Source organism: Boleophthalmus pectinirostris, unplaced genomic scaffold (assembly GCF_026225935.1).
Source record: "Boleophthalmus pectinirostris isolate CB_2022bp ecotype Guang Dong unplaced genomic scaffold, ASM2622593v1 HiC_scaffold_5, whole genome shotgun sequence".
Lineage (NCBI taxonomy): Eukaryota > Metazoa > Chordata > Actinopteri > Gobiiformes > Gobiidae > Boleophthalmus > Boleophthalmus pectinirostris.
In genome coordinates, this window is record NW_026571404.1 from 7,785,344 (window position 1) to 7,810,184 (window position 24,841).

General features: G+C 40.1%; 1 protein-coding gene across 1 annotated transcript in view; it reads right to left on the minus strand.

The window, feature by feature from the left end:
* Positions 1-24,841, minus strand: part of LOC110175781 (adhesion G protein-coupled receptor A3) — an 820,856-nt gene that overhangs the window by 269,384 nt on the left and 526,631 nt on the right. Inside the window, exons 13-14 of the mRNA XM_055162785.1 lie at positions 12,776-12,986; positions 12,282-12,499 (exon numbers count right to left, since the gene is read on the minus strand). Of these exons, the coding sequence (XP_055018760.1) occupies positions 12,282-12,499; positions 12,776-12,986 (429 nt within the window). The remainder of the gene's footprint in view (positions 1-12,281; positions 12,500-12,775; positions 12,987-24,841) is intronic.

Sequence of the window (24,841 nt, forward strand, 5' to 3'; positions counted from 1 at the left end):
CGAAACTGCCAATTCTGTGACCGGCAAAATAGTCCATAAATTGGTTTCTACACAATCGCAAAACCTCCATTAGACCTCGTACATGAAACTCAAATACCGCAAGTCATATCACACGACACACACCTTATATAGACGCATCAAGAATCTCGAACTTCCGGTCATTCGCGCAATACATACTGGGAAGGATTTTCCGAAAAAAGTGAGCATCAAACCGACATGTTCGATTTCCCAGTGGGATGCGTCTATTGACAAAGCCGATCTTTTCTAGTCTTTTGAACCATGTCGCTTTTGTTTCTGGTTCTGATATTGTCATATTTTAGTTTTGGGATTCGGACGTCGTAATTGTGTGGTTGTTGGATCCTAACAGAGGAAAACGGCTCGAGAAATTTGTTTGCGAACTCCATAAATGCAAAAGGAATCAGATGTGTGTGACTGCAAACCTCCGTTCAAACTGTTTCTCTTCCCAACGGAATTGAAAATAGTGAAAGGTGAAGGCGATGGGCAGGATTGATCCACTGAAAGGATGAAAAAGGAAACGTTTGACTGCCTAAATCATCCCGAGTTTGCAGCGAATATTTTGTATGTGGAGCTCCGACAAAGCAAAACCCAGATCCCTCGCTCAACCTCGGTTACGAATTTAAAAAGTCAACGCCAAAGCAAAAGGCACCAACTGTTCGCCAAGAAACACGTTCCACTGCAAAGAGACCAAGACGTGATGTTGCTGTAAAACTACAAGAACAAGAAAGTGCAGCTCAGTCTGTTTGTCTTCTGCACCTCTCGCTTAACAAACGGGATCCCTCTTTAATAACGCTCCACATACAAAATGTTCGCTGCAAACTCGGGATGATTTAGGCAGTCAAAGGTTTCCTTTTTGGTTCTTCCTGTGGATCAATCCTGCCCATCACCTTCACCTTTCACTATTTTTAATTTCGTTGGGAAGGGAAACAGTTTGAACGGAGGTTTGCAGTCACACACGTCTGATTCCCTTTTGCATTTATGAAGTTCGCAAACAAATTTCTCGAGCCGTTTTCCGCTGTTAGGATCCAACAACCACACAAATTACGACGTCCGAATCCCAAAACTAAAATATGACAATATCAGAACCAGAAACAAAAGTGATATGGTTCAAAAGACTTGAAAAGATCGACTTTGTCAATAGACGCATCCCACTGGGAAAACAAACATGGCTGTTTGATGCTCACTTTTTCGGAAAATCCTTCCCAGTATGTATTGCGCGATGACCGGAAGTTCGAGATTCTTGATGCGTCTATTGAACTGCATTCCTCACAATGGACTCTTGATATTGTACTTTCCTCTAGTCATCGTCATTTCTTTTTGTGATCCAATATTATCTCGCCAAAACCGTCTCATTAAAGCACTTTTTTAAAACAGACCGTATACCATAAGACCGTCTCTTTGCGCAATCCTCCTCGACTCAACGGGAATTCACCGCTAGTTTTCCAGGCATCTTCTCAAAACTGTCATATTCTTTGAAATTTCCTTGCATAATTCAAGGCTGTCATGCTTTGTTGCTGGTCTCAGAAACCCGAGCTTTAATATTATATACCGTCACATCATATACGAAGAGGATTACAGATTTCCGAGGTGTCTACAAATGAAACCAGACAGTTAAAAAATTGCCAATACGATAACTCAAGCGAAACACTGAATAAAATATCTCCAAGCAGCTCTGATTCATTGCTTATTGAAAATGTCTCAAAAAAACCAAGAAGTAAAGAAGACGAGATGCACGAGGAGTTATGTAAGCAAAACCTTGAAGGATTTAGTTTGCAGACTGTCAATGAAACCAAATACTGTAAGATACGAATATTAAAGGCCTTATTTTGGCTGTTTTCTAATGTTATGATGTTGTTTTCTCGTCAAAAACAGACCTGGAGTTGACTTTTGTTTCATTCGCACATGTTTAACTCACAAATTCTGCTGCTATTGTGCTGAGTTCTTCTCTCAAAAAAAAAAAAAAAAAAAAGGGACACTTTATAAATAACTACACCTTATTTAGCCTTAATAAAGCATGAACAAAGACTTAATTAATAATGATTCATGCTTAGTAACTACTTAATTACCACCTGAATTAGCACTTAATTGAACTTAATTCTCCTGTGCTGTAAATAGTTACTCATAAGTATTTCTTACTTAATTACTCATTAACTAACCATTTGCATGTGCATTTGTAAATGTATATTTAAGTACAAATTTGAGCATTTATTAATGATTAGCAGTGTTGGGAAGGTGACTTTTAAAATGTAATCCCCTACAGATTACAGATTACATATCCCAAAATGTAGTTTGTAACGTAATCCATTAAATTACTTAAAGTGAGTAACGTAATCTGAATACTTTGGATTATTTGATATTGTCATGCTTTTTAGTTTAGTTCTGGTTTTAGTCCTGGTTTAGTCCTAGTTTAGTCCTGGTTTAGTCCTAGTTTAGTCCTAGTTTAGTCCTAGTTTAGTCTAGTTTAGTTCTAGTTTAGTTCTAGTTTAGTCCTAGTTTAGTTTAGATTTTAGTCCTGGTTTAGTCCTAGTTTAGTTTAGTTTAGTTTAGTCCTAGTTTAGTTCTAGTTTAGTCCTAGTTTAGTTTAGATTTTAGTCCTAGTTTAGTTCTAGTTTAGTCCTGGTTTAGTCCTAGTTTAGTTTTAGATTTTAGTCCTGGGTTAGTTCTAGTTTAGTCTAGTTTAGGTTTAGATTTTAGTCCTGGTTTAGTCCTAGTTTAGTTTTTGATTTTAGTCCTGGTTTAGTCCTAATTTAGTTTAGTTCTAGTTTAGTTTAGATTTTAGTCCTGGTTTAGTTCTAGTTTAGTCCTAGTTTAGTTTAGATTTTAGTCCTGGTTTAGTCCTAATTTAGTTTAGATTTTAGTCCTGGTTTAGTCCTAGTTTAGTTCTAGTTTAGTTTAGATTTTAGTCCTGGGTTAGTTCTAGTTTAGTCCTAGTTTAGTTCTAATTTAGTCCTAGTTTAGTCCTGTTTTAGTCCTAGTTTAGTTTTGGTTTTAGTCCTGGTTTAGTTTTGGTTTTAGTCCTAGTTTAGTTTTGGTTTTAGTCCTAGTTTAGTTTTGGTTTTAGTCCTAGTTTAGTTTTGGTTTTAGTCCTGGTTTAGTTTTGGTTTTAGTCCTGGTTTAGTTTTGGTTTTAGTCCTGGTTTAGAACACTGGCAGAATATTGTTGTGTAGTTAGTGCAATAAATTAAATATCTGTGGTATTTCGAATTAAAACGAAGTGTGAACTACTTTTGCAAACCACTAGTACCGAGTGTTTCCCGCAGCACATGTGAATCCTCGCAAAAACTAAGTTTGTCGCATGGAATCTCCGCACTGAGTAACACCAAGTAACGATAAACAAAGTGCTCCACTGTGTTTTTAAACTCCATACACCTTCACTAGAATCATCTGGAGAAGATCAGCCCTGGAATTTCTAATCTCTACTGAAGTAAAGATAAAAAGCATCACTGCAAAAGACAAAATCAAGTTAAGACGACTTGAATTAAGAAAGTTTCATCATGATTAGATTAAATTTCACTTGACAAGTAAAATGATCTGCCAGTGTAATAAAACTTTTTGTACTTAAAATATGAAAATACATCTTGCTACACTTAAAATACGAAACAAAATCGGATGTTTTTTGAATTAAGAAAAACACTTATTCCATTGGTAGATCATTTTATACTTGTCAAGTTGAATCTGTCACCAAGAAACAGAGGGAAGACCCAAAACGCAGGACTGCTTCAAAGTATTTAATGACAAAATCAAAAAAAATCCAAAACTCAAGAGTAAAATGCCATGACAAGAGACACGGAGAAAACTCGGACAGAGACAACGGACCAACAAAGGGCAGAGGAGAACACAGGGTATAAGAGCACATAGACACAGGTGAAACACATTAGGGCGGAGCAAACAATCAAGACAGGAAGTAAAACTCAAAACTACAAGCTGACAGGACAAATGTCAAAATAAAACACTAAAGGCAACACTACACTACAGGAAAAAGATATCAAAACAAGCAAAAACAACGACTACACAACATGAACCATGACAGTATCGACTCAAATGAAGTAAAATGGTCTTAATTCAAGTCATTTTAACTCATGTAGATATTGTTTTGTTTTGTTTTTTCAGTGTAGCTGTTAAAACTACCACTATGTGACATCACAAAGTGGAACAGAGCATTTTGAGCTTTGCAGATATAGACAGACTAATTATAAAGAGTTAATCAAATGTGTGAATGAAACAAAACACAACTCCAGGTCTGTTTTTGATGAGAAAACAACATTCTAACACGGATTAAAGCTCACAAGATTCAATTCTGCATAATATAAAACCTTTAACAAGTGAATAATGTCGGCAGCTATCGATGTTAACCCCATTTGAACATTAAATCCTTAACCACTGGAGATGTACGGCACCAAAGAAATGTTTCTGACAGCCAGTGTTGGGGAGTAACAGATTACATGTACCAGAGTTACGTAATCAGAGTACAAATTATGAGTAACTGTATTCAGTTACAGTTACTGTTTTAATGAGTGGTAATTGGATTACAGTTACTTTGTTGAAGTAAATGGATTACATGGTGGTATTTTTCTGTTTTCACTTTTTTTTTTTTTTCCCAGTAATTCCACTCATTGCTAGACACTAAATCAGGTCCAAACCAGGTCTAAATCAGGACCAAAACAGGACTAAAACAGGTCTAAAACCAGGTCTAAAACAGGTCTAAACCAGGACTAAACCAGGACCAAAACCAGGTCTAAAACAGGACTAAAACAGGTCTAAACTAGGTCTAAACCAGGACTAAACCAGGTCCAAACCAGGACCAAAATCAGCACTAAAACCAGGTCTAAACCAGGACTAAACCAGGTCCAAACCAGGTCTAAACCAGGACTAAAACCATGGCTAAACCAGGACCAAACCAGGACTAAACCAGGACCAAAACCAGGACTAAACCAGGACTAAACCAGGTCTAAACCAGGACTAAAACCAGGTCTAAACCATGACTAAAACCAGGTCTAAAACAGGATTTAACAGGACTAAACCATGTCGTGTGGACCGTGTCTCCTCCTCTTCTATCGATAATATTTTTAATTTGGTTAAGTAGAAAAAATTTCTCATGTGAAGATTTCCTCGTCTTTGCTTCTCTACAGCAAATCAAGTAATCCAAAGTATTCAGATTACATTACTCACTTTAAGTAAATTAATAGATTATGTTACAAACTACATTTTGGGGTGTGTAATCTGTAATCTGTAGGGGATTACATTTTAAAAGTCACCTTCCCAACACTGCTGACAGCTGATTTTACCCGAATACTAACAAGTTTTCTTAGTAAAAAAAAAGGACGCAGAAAGAAATCCGTCAATGCCCGCGATTATTGAAAATTGATTCTAAATTGATCTGCATTTTTAGAGACCGGAGTCAATGATTCTTAACGAGCAGATCCTGCTTTCGTGCTGTCTTATACTAGTAGGACTGGGACTAGTAATATAGATGTATTTTTAGACGTACGCGTGGGCAAGTACACGTGTATATATATATATATATATATGCGGAGCTTTGAACAGGAACCAATTATAAATCCATATGTGAATATTCTATTGCCATTTATAATTCACTCTTCCCCACTGGGCTTAAACACAATCATTAACTCACTTATTCTAACTCAACGTGTGTGTGTGTGTGTGTGTGTGTGATGAACATATCCGAAAATGACATCGCTTAAAGGTGCATTGTGTAACTTTTCCAGCGAGGGGTCCACCGTCTGCTCGTCTGCACGGTGATGATGGCGCAGAAATTTTAACGTTTCCTCGTATTTGTTTACTTTAAAACTCGAGCTTGTAGAAAAATGCAATGAACTAAAACCGTAATTTAATATTTTATGTGTTGTTTTCGTGTAAACTCTTAAAAAACATCGTCAAAGAGAGTTCAATTCAAACTGTTTGTGTCTTGGTTTCTTGTAGTAATCGAAAAAAAAGAATTTAAAAGGTTAAAAACAGTATGTAGGTAAATATAACATGTACTGTCTGTATTTTAATTGCTTTGGTCCCTATTTATAAGACAAAAACACACAAAAAAACAATATCTAGCTCAATTAAAATGACTTAAATTAAGAATATTTTGCTTTATTTGTGTAAATTCAGCTTGACAAGTAACGTTGGGGGGTGGGGTTAAATAAGTTTTCTTCTTCCCACTCCATTTTGGGCCAATTTATTTATTTTTTGATTTGATTTGATTTTTGTTGTTGTTATTTCTGCTATGATTTCATTAATGTTATATGTTCCATTGCGAAAGAATATAAATTTCTTTCTTGCCCAAAATAAATACATAAATGAAATGAAATCAAATCAAAATTATCTACCAATGGAAGAAGTGTGATTTTCTTAATTCAAGCAATATTGTTTCTTGTTTTAAGCACAAAAAGTTGTTGTTTTTCTTATTTTAAGTGTAGCAAGATGTATTTTCATATTTTAAGAACAAAAAGTCTTGCTCTGTTGGCAGATATTTTTACTTGTCAAGTGAAATTTACTTAAATCACGATAAAACTTTCATAATTTACTTCCTCCCACTCCTTTTTTGGACACAAGTCAAGTCTGCGTGACATTTGTTTTCGCTTCTTATTATAGAAAAGAAATATTTACTTTTTGTGTTATATCTATGTATTTATGTTTTCTGTGCATGTTCTATGTATTACTGTCCAAATAAACATTCATTCATGCAAGTCGTCTTACGGTCTGTTTACACGAGAACGTTTGTGAGTAAATATGACAAAATATTTTATCGGAAGTGCCTTTCATTTAGACGGTGACACGTTTTTGGGGCTTAAAAATGCAAAAATCTGAATCGATCCTCCAGAGTGGAAAAGTTGAATATGCTCCGCCGTAGTGTTTCCGTCTACACTGGCCAAGACGCAAAACTCTAGTCAGATCTGCTCACGTCGTGTACACGCTTATGTCACATACACACAGTACACACAAACCCGGCATGCATACGCAATCGAATTCCACACACTTTTGCGTCACCGTATGCACGCAGATTTCCTCCTGAAAACGCTCGTCTAAACACGGAATAAAAAGTGAAGACGCGACTCCACGTTTGCGTCTTCTGTTCAGTCCGTCATCATATAAATGTAGTCTTAACTTGGCTAGATTCTTTTTTTTTTTTTTGCAGTGAGCGTGGATCCCATTTACACTGTATTTCCCAAATTATGCTTAACATTTTGTCACAAATACATTTTAAAAGTGATGTGATAAAAAGTTTGATCTGGGATGTTCCACAGTACAGTTGTCCCTCGCTATATTATGGTTCACCTTGTTTTTTTTTTTTTTTTTGTGCAATTTTGCGAGTATGTGGGCGGGTTGTGCCGGGTGGACCTCTGCGCTGGAACACCGGTCCTTTCTCCCGCGGTCACCCCCGAGCCCGTCCCGACAGTGAGTCCTGGTTCAGTTTTAGTTCAGTTCGTTCGACCTGGTTTAGACCTGATTTTAGTCCTGGTTTTAGACCTGGTTTAGACCTGGTTTTAATACTGATTTTTGTCCTGGTTTAGTCCTGGTTTAGACCTGGTTTTAGACCTGGTTTTAGACCTGGTTTAGACCTGGTTTTAGTCCTGTTTTTAGACCTGGTTTTAATACTGATTTTAGTCCTGGTTTAGTCCTGGTTTAGACCTGGTTTAGTCCTGGTTTAGACCTGGTTTTACTCCTGGTTTAGACCTGGTTTTACTTCTGGTTTAGACCTGGTTTTACTCCTGGTTAAGACCTGGTTTTAGTTCTGGTTTAGACCTGGTTTTAGTTCTGGTTTTAGACCTGGTTTTAGTCCTGGTTTTAATACAGATTTTTGTCCTGGTTTAGTCCTGGTTTAGACCTGGTTTTAGACCTGGTTTAGACCTGGTTTTAGTCCTGTTTTTAGACCTGGTTTAGACCTGGTTTTAATACTGATTTTAGTCCTGGTTTAGACCTGGTTTTATACTGATTTTTGTCCTGGTTTAGTCCTGGTTTAGACCTGGTTTTAGACCTGGTTTAGACCTGGTTTTAGTCCTGTTTTTAGACCTGGTTTAGACCTGGTTTTAATACTGATTTTAGTCCTGGTTTAGTTCCTGGTTTAGACTGGTTTTAGACCTGGTTTTACTGGTTTAGTTTACCTGGTTTAGTTCTGGTTAGACCTGGTTTTACTTCCTGGTTTAGACCTGGTTTTAGTTCTGGTTTAGACCTGGTTTTAGTTTTGGTTTAGACCTGGTTTTAGTTCTGGGAGGTGTGGCCCACGCAGCGTACGTGAGGAGACTCGGTCCACGCGGCCACGAACGTCCTTTCTCCTGCGGTCACCCCCGAGCCCATCCCGACAGTGAGTCCTGGTTCAGTCCTGGTTCAGTTCTGGTTCAGTTCGCGGTGTAGGCAGGGCAAAAATCTGATATAGTCTCGGCTTAACGAACGGATGCGGTCCTGTACGCGGGTGTGGGTCTCCAAAAATGGACCCGTGCAGGACTCTGCGCTGTAGGGCTCCATTACGAAATAAATTAATCTTCGGTTCGTTACAAAAAGAAGGAAAATAACAAAAGAACGACAGCAGCAATACATTTTAAGAAGGATGCAAAAAGTGTTGCAACTGTCCTGTCTGAGAAAAGTGTATAAAGTGTGTGGTGAGGGGTTTTACAGCTTTAAAACTGATATAATAATTGTAAAATATAAACTTAAATATAGACTTCTTCGCAGATTTCACCTATCGCGGGTTATTTTTTAGAACATAACCCCCGCGATAAACAAGGGAACACTATATAGCATTTGATACAACAACAAATACAGTATAACTTACATTTATTCACTTTTTTGGCGTTTTTGCTTCACAGAACTACCACAAAAGCACAGATTGTTATTGTGAGCGGGGCAACTTCTCCACAGATCTGACCTGTAACTCAACCTGGTGATGTGGCAGCTTGTCTTTGAGAAAATACTTAAATTAAATACCATATTATAGAACAAAAAACACCCAAAAGCACAATAACATCTATGTAAAGTCAAGCAGAGTCAAGCTTTAATCACTGGTTCCTTATCGCTCACTACACAATTATTTTCTTTACAATAAACACCAGCAAAAACATTATAGAGATTTTAGCAGCAGGTTAAATCGCAGATCCACAAAAACATCACAAAGCACAGATCAAACTGAAGCTATCGACAAAACAACACACAAAGTGACACGGCACAGACAAGCATGACGATAATGGTGATGACTGAATGGGCTCCTGTTCAGATCCTGTTGTTTCTCACGAATAAAAACGCAAATTTCAGATAATGCGTGAATTAAAAGATCCGTATTACGCTATTTTCTGATCTACATTACATGCGCGTTATAATGTTTCCTCATCACAAACAGACCCGGAGTTGCGTTTTGTTTCATTCACACGTGTTTAATTAACGCACAAACCCTGCAGATTTAGGCTGAGTTCTTCTCTCAAATAGAAAACACGCTGTTCCACCTTGTGATGTCATAATGTGGCAATACAGAAAGGAAGTGCTCTATTGTGTTGTTAAACTCCACACACCTTCATTAAAGTCATTTGGATCATTTCAGATGCAGGAATTGCCGATCTCTGCTGAACAAAAGGTAAAAAACTTAGATGTCACCTCGGAAACTGTACCGCTTCGTGACATCACAAGGGGGAACAGAGCGTTTTGAGGTTTGGAGATGTGGACATAGATGTAGATTAATAATAAAGGATTACTCAGACATGTGAATGAAACAAAACACGACTCCACAGATGTTTTTGAGGAGGTAAAAGCATCCTAACACGGCTTAAAGGGACAGTCCGGAATTTTGGACGTACGACTTCATTTCCTCGTGAGCCAGAGACACTTTTTAAAATTTTCCATCCAGTCCTTGTATTTGCAGAGGTCGCTGGTGCTAGACTAGTTATCCTGCCACTAAAAACAGTCTTACCCACTCCACAAAACACCCGAAGCAAATCTATTATTACGCCAGACTCTCGATGTAAATGTCTGTGCCAATAGAATAAAACTAAACCTTGAATCGGTAGCCTAGTGCCTTCGCTTAATTTCATTTCTTTCCAGCGACTAGGTCAGGAATTGGAATACACGAAACGGTTCGCAAAAACCCCAAAAGTGCGAGTTCGGGCACCAGCCAATCAGCAAAGAGCCAGATATTCTGTGTTGTCAACGATTCCCGAGATCGAAGATTTAAAGCCGGAACAAAGAGAATGTTTGGTGAATTTTATCAAGGGGAAAGACGTTATTGTCCTTCTTCCTACGGGATTTGGGAAAAGCTTAATATCCCAGTTAGCCCTGTTAGTGGCGCATTACATACGTCGCGATCAAACAGCAGCGATTGGTTAAATAAAAAAAAAAAAAGTACCCGCCTACAGTCGAGCGAACGGAATTCTAACGCTGTGAGGTCAGACGGTTTCTACGAAGTGAAATCGAAGGGAATCGTGGCATGTTGAGGGACTATTTTCTCAGCAGCAGCAGGATTTTACTTAAAATAGGTGCTAGGTGATATCAGTCCGCCACTAACGAGCTTTCTGTCAGGAAGTACAACTCGCTGCTGCTGCTCAGACATAAATCCTTCAAATCCAAGGTCGGTTTTACTTCTATAATGATTCTATCAACACAGACATTTACATGGACAGTCTGGCGTAATAATAGATTTGCTTCGGGTGTTTTGTGGAGTGGGTAAGATTGTTTTTAGTGGCAGGATAACTATGGCCATTGACATGCACTAGCCTAGCACCAGCGACCTCTGCAAATGAAAAAAAGGACTGGATGGAATAAAAAAGCGTCTCCACACGTCTCCAACGCTTTAGGAAACGAGGTCCTGTGTCGAAAATCGCGGACTGTCCCTTTAAAAAGCTCACACGAGTCGATTTTGTGTAATGTAGGACCTTTAAAGTTGGATAAGTAAATAGATTCGGGGGAAAATCGGGACTGCAGAGGGGGGGCACAGCTAGGAGCCATTTAATTGCAGTTGGTGGTAACTTTCCAACTTGTTAACATGGACTTTTAATGCATCTACAAGGACTGACTTCAATGGAGAGTCAACCTGTGGCCAATCAAACGCCCAGATCGTTTGACATGGAAGGAAAAAAAAACAAAAAAAAACAAAAACACATTATGCAACAGGTCTAGGGGCATGAGGCACCCCCATAAAGCGGGGGTCAGTGCAGCGCGAGGGGTTTAGGATGAGGTCAGCGGGGGGGGAGTGATGTCACAAGCCCGTAAATAAGGGTCGTTTTTGTCGGGCACTGCGGACAGACCAGGCGGGTGTGGTGACTGCATTAGCAAGACGCGCAAGCAAACCAAGCGATCCAATTCAGCACACATTACACAGCGCTGGAACGACGCAGACGGACAGACGAGACGTTTGGGGTTTTCAACAACGTTTCAGAAAACACAGGGACTTGAAATGGGGCTGCTGCACAGTGACACGCACACGCACGCCTTCAACAAGCTCCCCAGAAACACAATGACAACGTGACATCTGCTATCCATCTGACAGCAGTTTAGTATTCTCCACAGGCGCTCGCTCAGCCCCGTGTGCACCCCGATGGCGCTCTCTGTTCCTCTACTCATTCCTATGCGGCTTTTTGCCCAACACACACACGACACAGCAGCTTCAGGTGTAATCAGATCAACTCATGACACAAGACTTAGTTCATGCGGTAACTCAAAAACTGACCTCCCAGTCTAACGCATCCCACTCTTCGGTAAACATCCGGAGGTTTTCTTTGCATCCAAAAAGACGCGGGGAGCGTGCTTTTTCTATGGAGTAGACACAGGGCGACGCGATGCCATTGCGCTTTTGGTGATCATCCTCGTGGAGACGGAACAGAGCAGAGGTGACGAAGAACAAGAAAAACGAAGCATCTCCGCGGCGTCGAAGTTAAACGACTCCCAGCGTGTTCCGTTCTCCGTCGTTCGGAACCAAATCCACATGAGCAGCGTCCCCGCTCGTGTAGCGCCGCTGTCTCACAGCCGCTGCCTGCGTCCCCTCGCTCCCTCAGCTTTTGGGTGGCAGCAGGCTACACCAAGAGCCACGCAACTTCTCATTTCCAGGATAGAATTTACTCCAAAGCCAATAAATCCCCGTTGCGCATTAGACAAATCCTTCCCCTCCGCTGGAGAGCAACAATAAGGAAGCTTTTAACGTCCCCTATGAAGGGCTTCGTACAACACGTGACTCCCATGTAGTAGAAGAAAAAGCATTTGATCCGTAATAGGCCCTAAGCAGTGGTAATGTAGGAGGAGGAGGTGGTGGGAGGTGGATGGATGGATACTACTCACCATTAGCACAGCAAAGTTGTTGTGGTGCAGGCTGCAGTGAATGGTGCTCGTATTGCCCCCGGTGCCCGTTATGTGGCAGCCCTCTGCTCTCCAGCCGCCGTGCCCATCCAGCAGGTCAAAGTCCCAGTAGGCTGCGGTGGGGTCGACACCCAGCGCGAAGTGCCTCAGAGCGATGGTCACGGAGGAGTGCACGGCGCTCCGGAGGCTGCTGCAGCCATCTGAGAGAGGGGAAAGTCCGCCACAGACACAGTCACAAGCGGGAAGGAAGGGACACGGACAAACAGCGTGTGCGTAAACACAAACTCGCCTTAAATGTCATGTCAGGAAAGTTTTACGCAGTGGCACCGTTCTACGTTCATTTGTTTTACACATGTCGGATAGCAGAGGCAACATGTTGCGCAGAAAGCACTGCTCTAGTCTGCATGCACACTCCACTCGAGCACAGCACAGCGTTGACATCACAGGCACAGCGATAAAAATGGATTTCCTCTTACCTAATTTGGTGAAAGCAACTGGTGTCGAAACGCTCCTACGCTTGCCATCGTCCGCGAGGTTTGAAGAATTCCCGGTGCAGGGGAAGAGTTTCCCATTGCGAAACACGATAAACTGCAGCCTGCAAGTGGAGTTATCAACAGATTGCAACGCAGAGGAGGAGATAGGCGGACCAGCCAGCGGTAAATGGATAGAGGCGACTGCCACTGAGTTCTGCGGATGGAACAAAAACAAGAGAGAGGGAATCAAAATTAATAATGTCCCCAAAATGCGCAGGCATACAAGTGGCTCCAGCTGAGAGAAAAGCACTATGGAAGCTGCTCTCCTCTCCAGGTGTGCAGCGAGCTTACACCACCAGTGACCAGGGGAAAGAGAATCACGTTTGAAGCGCTCTAGTGCGCCGATTTGGTCAGGCTCCCTGCCGCAGAGGTGGAAATGGTTCTTACCATTTCAGCTCGAGGGCACATCAACACTGCAGCCGTGATTTAAAGTGACAATCAGTCTGCCTTTATCTCCTTTACATCGACTCAAATCACACCCAAACACAACACAGCAACTTTTGTTTAAGGCCAGTGTGATAGTGGCGCTCATAGGTAAAACCAGGTGTCCTCCTCCCAGCCAATCCACACTCAGACTGGACAATTAATGCTGCAACTCCGAGCCAAAAATATAAAACACTCTCCATAAAAGCACCAAATTAAAGTCCAAATTATGTCCTGTTCAGATCTATAATTAAACACTCTAAAACAACCCCCTCTCCTCTTCCTGCCCATGGAGAAGTGCCGCTTGCTCCATGACAGCTGCAGGAACTTTGCCACAGCTCCAGAGCGTACGCCCCCCTGTGCACAGAGGGAGACCAGAGACGTGCTCATGACTGCCACGACATGTATTAGCAATAACTCGTATTTCTAAAGCAGAATTGGCACACTGCTCGACAGAGTTACAGCGACAGTTTTAGAAATTGTTTGAAAATGTGTCAACTCGTTAAGTCCACTTCATGTACGGTTCATTAGAGGGATTCACACCTGCCCTGGTTTGGTTTAAAATATTGAAATATCAGTATATCGTATCGTTTAATGTGGTGATACAGTATTGAGATCGTGGGCTGTATCAAGAGTACTTTTTTACTAAATAATTTTGTTACAACGCTACAGTTTTGTTGCTTGTTCAGAGGAAGGAAACTCGTTTATACACCACATTTGACATTTTCACTGTTTTAATTATTAAAATGGGTGTGTTTCTTACAAAAGCCTAGGTTTGGTCTCAGGTTTGGTCTCAGGTTTGGTTTGGGCTCAGGTTTAGTCTCGGGTTTGGGCTCAGGTTTAGTCTCGGGTTTGGGCTCAGGTTTAGTCTCGGGTTTGGCCTTGGGTTTAGTCTTAGGTTTGGGCTCAGGTTTAGTCTCGGGTTTGGGCTCAGGTTTAGTCTCAGGTTTGGCCTTGGGTTTAGTCTCAGGTCTGGGCTCAGGTTTAGTCTCAGGTCTGGGCTCAGGTTTAGTCTCGGGTTTGGGCTCAGGTTTAGTCTCAGGTCTGGGCTCAGGTTTAGTCTCAGGTTTGGTTTTAGGTTTAGTCTCGAGTTTGGGCTCAGGTTTAGTCTCAGGTTTGGCCTTGGGTTTAGTCTCAGGTTTGGTCTTGGGTTTGGTCTCAGGTTTGGTCTCAGGTCTGGGCTCAGGTTTAGTCTCGGGTTTGGCCTCAGGTTTAGTCTCAGGTCTGGGCTCAGGTTTAGTCTCGGGTTTGGTCTCAGGTTTGGTCTCAGGTCTGGGCTCAGGTTTAGTCTCGGGTTTGGTCTCAGGTTTGGTCTCAGGTTTGGTCTCAGGTTTAGTCTCAGGTTTAGTCTCAGGTTTGGTCTCAGGTTTGGGCTCAGGTTAGTCTCAGGTTTGGGCTCGGGTCTGGGCTCAGGTTTGGTTTTAGGTTTAGTCTCAGGTTTAGTCTTGGGTTTCAGGTTGGCTCAGGTTTGGGCTCAGGTCTGGGCTCAGGTCTGGGCTCAGGTTTGGTTTTAGGTTTAGTCTCAGGTTTAGTCAGGTTTGGTCTCAGGTTTGGTCTCAGGTTTGGTCCTTTTGAAAAGTTCAAAGTTTGGTGCAGCGTCTTCACTGCTCAAGCCGCCTTCTTCAGGTGCGGCTCTGTCCTGCAGCTTCCCCAGTTTAGGCTCCTGGCTCCACTAATGACATCATCTGTTGAAATCCTGTCTTCATATCACTGAACACATCTCAGAACGTCTAATAAACAAAATGTGAACTAAAACCTGTTCAGTTAACACCACTGAGTTTGGAAAAATGTCGGAATAAATTTATATTTTTGTTTATTGAAATAAAATAGCAAATATTAGTTTTAGTCCTGGTTTAGTGCTGTTTTAGACCTGTTTTAGTCCTGGTTTAGTGCTGTTTTAGACCTGTTTTAGTCCTGATCTTAGACCTGTTTTGGACCTGTTTTTGTCCTGGTTTAGACTTGTTTTAGACCTGTTTCAGTCCTGGTTTGACCTGTTTAGACCTGTTTTAGACCTGTTTTTGTGCTGGTCTTATACCTGTTTTGGACCTATTTTAGTCCTGTTTTAGACCTGTTTCAGTCCTGGTTTAGACCTGTTTTGGACCTGTTTTAGTCCTGTTTTAGTCCTGGTCTTATACCTGTTTTGGACCTATTTTAGTCCTGTTTTAGACCTGTTTTTTGTCCTTGTTTAGACTTGTTTTAGACCTGTTTCAGTCCTGGTTTAGACCTGTTTTGGACCTGTTTTAGACCTGTTTTAGACCTGTTTTAGTCCTGGTCTTATACCTGTTTTGGACCTATTTTAGTCCTGTTTTAGATCTGTTTTTAGTCTTGGTCTTAGACCTGTTTTGGACCTATGTTAGTCCTGTTTTAGACCTATTTTAGACTTGTTTTCGACCTGTTTTCGACCTGTTTTAGTCCAGTTTTAGACCAGTTTTAGACCTGGTTTAGTTCTGGTTTAGCGGGGCGTATGGGAGGGGGCACGGACTGAGCAGGGTACACATTCGTTTTGCGGGACTGCAGTTTTTCATCCCACCCGCCCGCACCTGCAGTGAGTTTTCAGATTGTGTCCTTCGCTGCACTGTATTGTGTCGGGTCGAGTGCACGGCTCTATTTACATTTTACTTCTTTGTCAAATTTAAAATGATTGTCCATAACGACGCCGAGGTTGGCTATAACACGTCTTAACGCTCACAAGAGTCAATTTGGCGTAATAAAAGACCTTTAACGGCGACAGATGCTAATGATACATACATTATAGAGTTAATCCATTCGGAGTGAGAGTCTCAAACCAGTTCTCCCTCCATCACTTACCCCTGCCCCAGTGACGGGAGCGGGACCCGCGCAGGGGGGTTCAGCCGTGCCCTCTATCACCTGCCCCTGCCCCAGTGACAGGAGCGGGGCCTGCGCAGGGGGAGGGAGGGGGGAAGATGAATGCACGTGGCCTTACACTTAATGGGGAGCTGCTTAGTCAGAGCTCCGGCCCAATCAATGTCAACAAGAAAAATGGCTGAATTTCTTAATTAACTTAAACAAGACCTCTCTTGTCTTCTCTGTCTATGTGTGTGCTCCTTATCTCTGCTCCTTTGTTTTGCTGCTTGTAAAAAGTAGTAAAATGGAAAGAGGACAAAGAGCAAATAGGACTCAAATCGTGTACGCAGTATTTGGTATGAACCGTCAAGTTAAAGTACTTTTTTTTTTTACAAATCCACAATTTTGTCGTATATACAATGTAAAAAACTGAAGTATCTGACTATATTCTTGTAAATAAGTTTCAAGTTTTTTGGTATATTGACACTTTGCAGCTCATATCATCACTGTTCTCTGGGCATGTGCTGCTAACTGTAGGCACTGCTCTGTCTAAGGCTACGTTCAGACTGCAGGGCTTAACGCTCAATTCCGATTTTTTTGTGAAATCCGATGTTTTTGCGAGGTCGTTCACATTTCCAATTAAATGCGACTTGTATGTGACTCCAGTGTGAACGTTAAACGGCCCGAAAGTGTCCCGCATGTGCACTGGAGACACGATGACGTCAACCGCAGTGAGCGTCTCTGTGTTTACGGAAGTTGTCCAAACATGGACGTGAGCATTGAGCAGCTGGAGATTTTAAAGTTCCTCTCGTACCGGAGCCAGAACATGAACAACTTACTTGTTTTAAGGAGGAGATTGAGAAGGAGAAGGACGAGGTTTTTGGCCGTGGTGTTTTGTGGGACAGCGACAGCGACGTTCGTTGAAAGGAACGTGTGGATGTGGAGACGTAGCCAAGAGTGGTGAGTGGTGATGTGCTTCGCTTCAGTGACAAGGAGTTCATTAACAATTTTCGCCTACTTCAGCGCAGAATAGTGACGTTTGTGGCTTGTTGATAACGTGTAGGTCGGATGAATGTGACCTGATCGTTCACACTGAAGTCACATGTCAAAAGATCAGATATGTATCGGTTTCAGGAGCACATATCTGGGTCACATTTGAAAAAATCGGATCTGTGTCGTTCAGACTGTCATTAAAAGATTGGATACAGGTCACATAGAAGCCAAAAAATCTGATTTGGGTCACTTCAGGCTGCAGTCTGAACGCAGCCTAAAGGCCTGTTACTCAAGTTAGACTTTAATTTAAGGTTTGTTTCAACACAATCTGACCAGAAAGAACTGACTTAGCTGGAACTAAGGACAGGGATCCTACTGTTTTTCACTGACAAAATTTCAAAACTTTACTTTTTCATGAGCTAAAGTGAATTTTCTATGACTTTACAGCACCTACATTTGTAGAATTCATCAGACTTTTAGGGCTAAATCTGAAATGTTAACCCTTTCCACTCACCTTATGGTTTGGTTTTATAGTTTTTTTAACATTCAAAATATTATCAGTGCATTTATTGTCGTCTCTTTTAAACAAAAGTTCAACAAACGTTGGGAAATAATCATACTGTAATAGTCTAATGAGAACTTAACAGAACGTTGTAGTTGTGTGATATTAAAATTCCATCACTTTTCCAAAACTTTCATTGCATTTACAAAATTCCGTGACTTTCCCAGGCCTAGAAAATGACATGTTCAATTTCATTTCAATTTCATGCACGATATTGTTGACTTAAGTCTCCTCAAAGTCATGTATAAAGCAAAGTGCGATGTATTACCAGTAAATATTAAAAGTCTGTTTGAGATGAGAACAAGTAGCTACAATTTAAAAGGAACCTACATGTGTTAAAAAAAACAAAACAGATTCTGAACCAAGGTTATGGAGCGAAGCATCACTGTGAAAGGAGTTAATTTATGGAACAGTCTTGACAAAGGTATAAAAGAATTAAGTACAATGACTGCATTTAAAAAACACATAAAATCAAATTCAATGTGTATGTATGAAAAAGTAAATTGAGTTCTTGTGCATAAAAGTGAAGATTTCTGTTTGGCAATTGATGAATAATTGTGCCAATCCATCAAGCGGTGCGGCTTTGTAGTTTACCAAAGTCGTACTAAAACATTTTGACAGATTTTTAAGCACTGCGTACCACAAAAAATCAGTTTGAGGTCTGTGGCACAACCAGAATTAATACAAAAGGTGCACCAGATTGTAAGGCAAACTGTCAATTTTTGAGAAAATTAAAGGATTTTAAGTGCGCCCTATAGTCCGAAAATTACGGTAATAATAAAAGGCTTACTTAAACATGTGTGAATAAACAAAACACAACCCCAGATACATTTTTGATGAGATAACAGCATCATAATATGGTTTAAAGCTCCCACAAGATCATTTTCTGTAATATAGGACCTTTAAGAGCACTAAAATTAGTTTTTTAGTAATATATAATTGGATGACAGATGTACGTTTCCATGCAAATGAGACTAATTTCCACATTTGTGCCTTGTGATAAAGCATATTTTTCCTGTCAAGAAAGTAATAATTAGTGTATTTATTTCATATTCCCAAAGACATAAGTAGAACATAATTAAAAGCATGCAGCGTGGAGAGGCAGGTCTGATAGGGGCTGCTGTTTGTTGAATAAACCATGGACTCTGACAGACAGCCCCACAACACTGAGCTAACACGAGCAGCCACCGCGTACGCTGACGTTTCATTAAGTTTGCTCAGGCTCACATTAGCAGCCATTTATCAAAATCACCAAACACTATAGCGCTCATTTATGTCACGTGTGTCTGACGCTACAGCCACAGACTCAGACGTCAGACGGGAAGCAAACAGGAGTCAGACGTGAAGCAAATTAAGAGGAGATTTCAGGACGGCCACTCCCCAGACACCTCCAGCCTTGACGATGTAAAACTGTAATAGTCTTGTTTTTGTGAAGATACAGACGCAGACAGTGAGGAAACGTAAATGTATTATCCCTGGAAATTGGACGACACAACATTCACTGGTGACGCTGACCCACGAACGCCCTCACAGAGACAAAAGATGCCAAACTTGTCCATACGCTGATCTCTGGAAGGATCAGTTTACATGAAAGATTGATATATTTTAGGAAAAAAAAAGTTATTTGGCCATTTTTGCCCTAACAACATGAAACTTGTTGAAATGAAATGGCACTGCACACACCCTCACCACTAGGACGACACCCTCTGAATTTGAGATTGGTCAGATGAGCGGTTCAAGAGTTATGCGTGACAGACAGAATAAAGAAAAATAATAGAGATAACTTGAGTATGCAACAAGTTTTAACTTTGTAAACCCTAAGCTGAACCATCAAAAGTCCAAAATACAAAAATAATATAATAAAATTAAATAAACCCCCCAAAATGTTTATTGATTTAAATAATGGAAATGAGAAATGAGAAAACAAAAGATCTTTGATTTGAGTAACACTGACTTAAGAATGAGGAATAAATATGCCAATGGAATAAAGTCCCATTGGTATATTTAGCCTTTATTTATTTAGCCCAATACAAATTGTACTGCAGTTTTATATTTCCACTATATAAAATAAATCTTAATGGAGACAAGCAGGAGACAATCTCACAAAGAATGTGTCTTTTTTGAAGTCCTGTATTACGTGAAATTGACTCTTGTAATGACATTATAACATGGATTAAAGCTCACGTCTCCAAAAACAAACCTGGAGTTGAGTTTGTTTCATTCACACATGTTTGAATAATCCTGGTTTATTAGCCAGGCGACATCTCCAAAGCTCAAAATACTCTGTTCCACATTGTGATGTCATGAAGCTGTAGTTTTCAAGTTAACAGCAACTATTTACCTTTAGTTAATTAGAGATGGACAATTACAGGGATGAAATGATCCAAATGATTCTAGTGAAGGTGTATGAAGTTTAAAAACACACTTGTGGGTCCGATCAAGCGGTAACAGAGGGAAACAGGGGCAGATTTTTTACATTCAAATGTCTCTTATTCAGAAACTAGAGGGACTATTGAAATAAGTAAAGTATCAGAATGTAGGAAAGAGTTACACTCCAACAGGGTCAAGTTAAACCTGTGATATTCTTTCAAGTTGTTGACAAAAAATTTAAAAACTCATGTCGGTAACGGAGGGAAAATATGCAGCACTTTTTGGGCAATAAATCCAAACAGTGATAACTCTTGGTTCTCACTTACATATCCTTAACAAACTGGTTTGAATATTTGCTTCATATAGTTTTCTACCATATGGTACAAGATTAGGTTGAAAAACCTCTGACTTTTTGAGTAATGAGATTTTTTATTAAGAAAGGTCATGGTAACGGAGGGAAAAGTAACGGAGGGAAAATTGTACAAACAAGTAGAAGGTGCAGGATTTTGCATAATTTGTCAGTTTTTTTTCTTCCGAATACTTTAATATTACTTCAAAATGAAAGGAAACTATTTCTATAAAATATGTCAGTCCTTCCAAGCAAATTTTTATCATTTTAAATACTTTTTTTTTTTTTTTTTTTTAAATCATGTACCTTCATCAACAGTTCAAAGATGGAATAACACAAGATATGATGAAATACATCCAGTTTATTTACATGATTTTGCAGGTCTTTGAAATTTGGGAAATAATTTTTGTTCCATGTTTCATACATGGTCTGTTTAAAACATATGTAACTTTAGAACCAAAAATGGTACAGAAAAAAGGTCAACAGTTTCATAAACTAGAGTACATATGTATCTGTTCAATACATTTTTATATCAGATGCATTAACTTGAATTTTTGGCCTTGTTGTTTACTTCTGCTTGACTGGGCTCTTGTATTACTGCATGACATCACAAGGTGGAACAGAATGTTTTCTGTTAAGAGAAGAACTATGGATTGTGTTTTAAACATGTGTGAATGAAACAAAACACAACTCCAGCTACATTATAACACAGCTCAGAAAAAAAAAAAAAAAAAGAATGTGATTGGACAGAATGCCATATTGTTCTCACAAACCAGCACCAGAAAAGTTCCTTAGTGTACCTTTAAGTGGTGTGGGACATATTTCCTGCGGGGAGCTTGTATCCTGAGAGAACGTCGTTTACCCTGATGTGACCTGTCAACACTCGGACCGTTATAGTCGCATCACTCAGGGTCAGTCGTCTTTAAAACCAGTACACAGAATTCAACTGCGTCTGACCCCGGGACAAACCAGTCGCTCTCATCCATAACCACTGAGAGACGGACACTTCCAGCGATTGACCTTCTGTTTTATGGCATAAGCTCCAGGACTGAGACTCTCTTCACTCTTTTACACCACATTTGTCTTGGTGGATTGGAGATAAATGTGACAACATGGAGAGTGCAATGACCGAGATCAGCCATTTTGCGAGAGGTAAGGTTACACTTTATTGTATCGCCTCTTTCACCTTTGCACTTGTTTGATCCCAGTTTAGTCCTGATGTAGACTTGGTTTGGTCCAGTTTGAGTTCTAGTTTAGTCCTGATGTAGACTTGGTTTGGTCCAGTTTGAGAGTTTAGTCCTTTTTGAGTTTAGTCCTGATGTAGACTTGGTTTGGTCCAGTTTGAGTTCTAGTTTAGTCCTGATGTAGACTTGGTTTAGTCCAGTTTGAGTTCTGGTTTAGTCCTGATGTAGACCTTGGTTTGGTCCAGTTTGAGTTCTAGTTTAGTCTGATGTAGACTTGGTTTGGTCCAGTTTGAGTTCTGGTTTAGTCCTGATGTAGACTTGGTTTGGTCCAGTTTGAGTTCTAGTTTAGTCCTGATGTAGACTTGGTTTGGTCCAGTTTGAGTTCTAGTTTAGTCTGATGTAGACTTGGTTTAGTCCAGTTTGAGTTCTAGTTTAGTCTTGATGTAGACTTGGTTTTAGTCCAGTTTGAGTTCTGGTTTAGTCCTGATGTAGACTTGGTTTTGGTCCAGTTTGAGTTCTAGTTTAGTCTGATGTAGACTTGGTTTGGTCCAGTTGAGTTCTAGTTTTGAGTCTTGAGTGTTAGTCCTGTAGACTTGGTTTGGTCAGTTTGAGTTCTGGTTTAGTCCTGATGTAGACTTGGTTTGTCCAGTTTGAGTTCTAGTTTAGTCTGATGTAGACTTGGTTTAGTCCAGTTTGAGTTCTGGTTTAGTCCTGATGTAGACTTGGTTTGGTCCAGTTTGAGTTCTAGTTTAGTCCTGATGTAGACTTGGTTTGGTCCAGTTTGAGTTCTGGTTTAGTCCTGATGTAGACTTGGTTTGGTCCAGTTTGAGTTCTAGTTTAGTCCTGATGTAGACTTGGTTTGGTCCAGTTTGAGTTCTGGTTTAGTCTGATGTAGACTTGGTTTAGTCCAGTTTGAGTTCTAGTTTAGTCTGATGTAGACTTGGTTTAGTCCAGTTTGAGTTCTAGTTTAGTCTTGATGTAGACTTGGTTTAGTCCAGTTTGAGTTCAGTTCAGTTTAGTTTTAGTTTAGTCCTGATGTAGACTTGGTTTTTAGTCCAGTTTGAGTTCTAGTTTAGTCTTGATGTAGACTTGGTTTAGTCCAGTTTGAGTTCTAGTTTAGTCTTGATGTAGACTTGGTTTAGTCCAGTTTGAGTTCTGGTTTTAGTCCTGATGTTAGACTTGGTTTGGTCCAGTTTGAGTTCTAGTTTAGTCTTGATGTAGACTTGGTTTGTCCAGTTTTGAGTTCTAGTTTAGTCTTGATTAGACTTGGTTTCCAGTTTGAGTTCTAGTTTAGTCTGATGTAGACTTGGTTTAGTCCAGTTTGAGTTCTGTTTAGTCCTGATGTAGACTTGGTTTGGTCCAGTTTGAGTTCTAGTTTAGTCTTGATGTAGACTTGGTTTAGTCCAGTTTGAGTTCTAGTTTAGTCTTGATGTAGACTTGGTTTAGTCCAGTTTGAGTTCTAGTTTAGTCCTGATGTAGACTTGGTTTGTCCAGTTTGAGTTCTAGTTTAGTCCTGATGTAGACTTGGTTTGGTCCAGTTTGAGTTCTAGTTTAGTCCTGATGTAGACTTGGTTTAGTCCAGTTTGAGTTCTGGTTTAGTCCTGATGTAGACTTGGTTTGGTCCAGTTTGAGTTCTAGTTTAGTCTTGATGTAGACTTGGTTTAGTCCAGTTTGAGTTCTAGTTTAGTCCTGATGTAGACTTGGTTTAGTCCAGTTTGAGTTCTAGTTTAGTCCTTGATGTAGACTTGGTTTAGTCCAGTTTGAGTTCTAGTTTAGTCCTGATGTAGACTTGGTTTGGTCCAGTTTGAGTTCTAGTTTAGTCCTGATGTAGACTTGGTTTAGTCCAGTTTGAGTTCTAGTTTAGTCCTGATGTAGACTTGGTTTAGTCCAGTTTGAGTTCTAGTTTAGTCTTGATGTAGACTTGGTTTGGTCCAGTTTGAGTTCTAGTTTAGTCCTGATGTAGACTTGGTTTAGTCCAGTTTGAGTTCTGTTTAGTCCTGATGTAGACTTGGTTTGGTCCAGTTTGAGTTCTAGTTTAGTCTTGATGTAGACTTGGTTTAGTCCAGTTTGAGTTCTGGTTTAGTCCTGATGTAGACTTGGTTTGGTCCAGTTTGAGTTCTAGTTTAGTTTAGTCCTGATGTAGACTTGGTTTTAGTCCAGTTTGAGTTCTAGTTTAGTCTTGATGTAGACTTGGTTTAGTCCAGTTTGAGTTCTAGTTTAGTCTTTGATGTAGACTTGGTTTAGTCCAGTTTGAGTTCTGGTTTAGTCTTGATGTAGACTTGGTTTAGTCCAGTTTGAGTTCTAGTTTAGTCTTGATGTAGACTTGGTTTGGTCCAGTTTGAGTTCTAGTTTAGTCCTGATGTAGACTTGGTTTAGTCCAGTTTGAGTTCTAGTTTAGTCCTGATGTAGACTTGGTTTGGTCCAGTTTGAGTTCTAGTTTAGTCCTGATGTAGACTTGGTTTGGTCCAGTTTGAGTTCTAGTTTAGTCTTGATGTAGACTTGGTTTAGTCCAGTTTGAGTTCTGGTTTAGTCCTGATGTAGACTTGGTTTGGTCCAGTTTGAGTTCTAGTTTAGTCTTGATGTAGACTTGGTTTAGTCCAGTTTGAGTTCTAGTTTAGTCCTGATGTAGACTTGGTTTAGTCCAGTTTGAGTTCTAGTTTAGTCCTGATGTAGACTTGGTTTAGTCCAGTTTGAGTTCTGGTTTAGTCCTGATGTAGACTTGGTTTAGTCCAGTTTGAGTTCTAGTTTAGTCCTGATGTAGACTTGGTTTAGTCCAGTTTGAGTTCTAGTTTAGTCCTGATGTAGACTTGGTTTAGTCCAGTTTGAGTTCTAGTTTAGTCCTGATGTAGACTTGGTTTGTCCAGTTTGAGTCTAGTTTAGTCTTGATGTAGACTTGGTTTAGTCCAGTTTGAGTTCTAGTTTAGTCCTGATGTAGACTTGGTTTAGTCCAGTTTGAGTTCTAGTTTAGTTCTGATGTAGACTTGGTTTGGTCCAGTTTGAGTTCTAGTTTAGTCTGATGTAGACTTGGTTTAGTCCAGTTTTGAGTTTTAGTTTAGTCTTGATGTAGACTTGGTTTAGTCCAGTTTGAGTTCTGGTTTAGTCTTGATGTAGACTTGGTTTAGTCCAGTTTGAGTTCTGGTTTAGTCTTGATGTAGACTTGGTTTGGTCCAGTTTGAGTTCTGGTTTAGTCCTGATGTAGACTTGGTTTAGTCCAGTTTGAGTTCTGGTTTAATCTTGTTCGGTTTACGGTTTTTCAACTAAAATGGCTGTATCCACTTTTTTCCATGTAGTGGACCAATTTATATTTTTTATTTTTTGTTTTC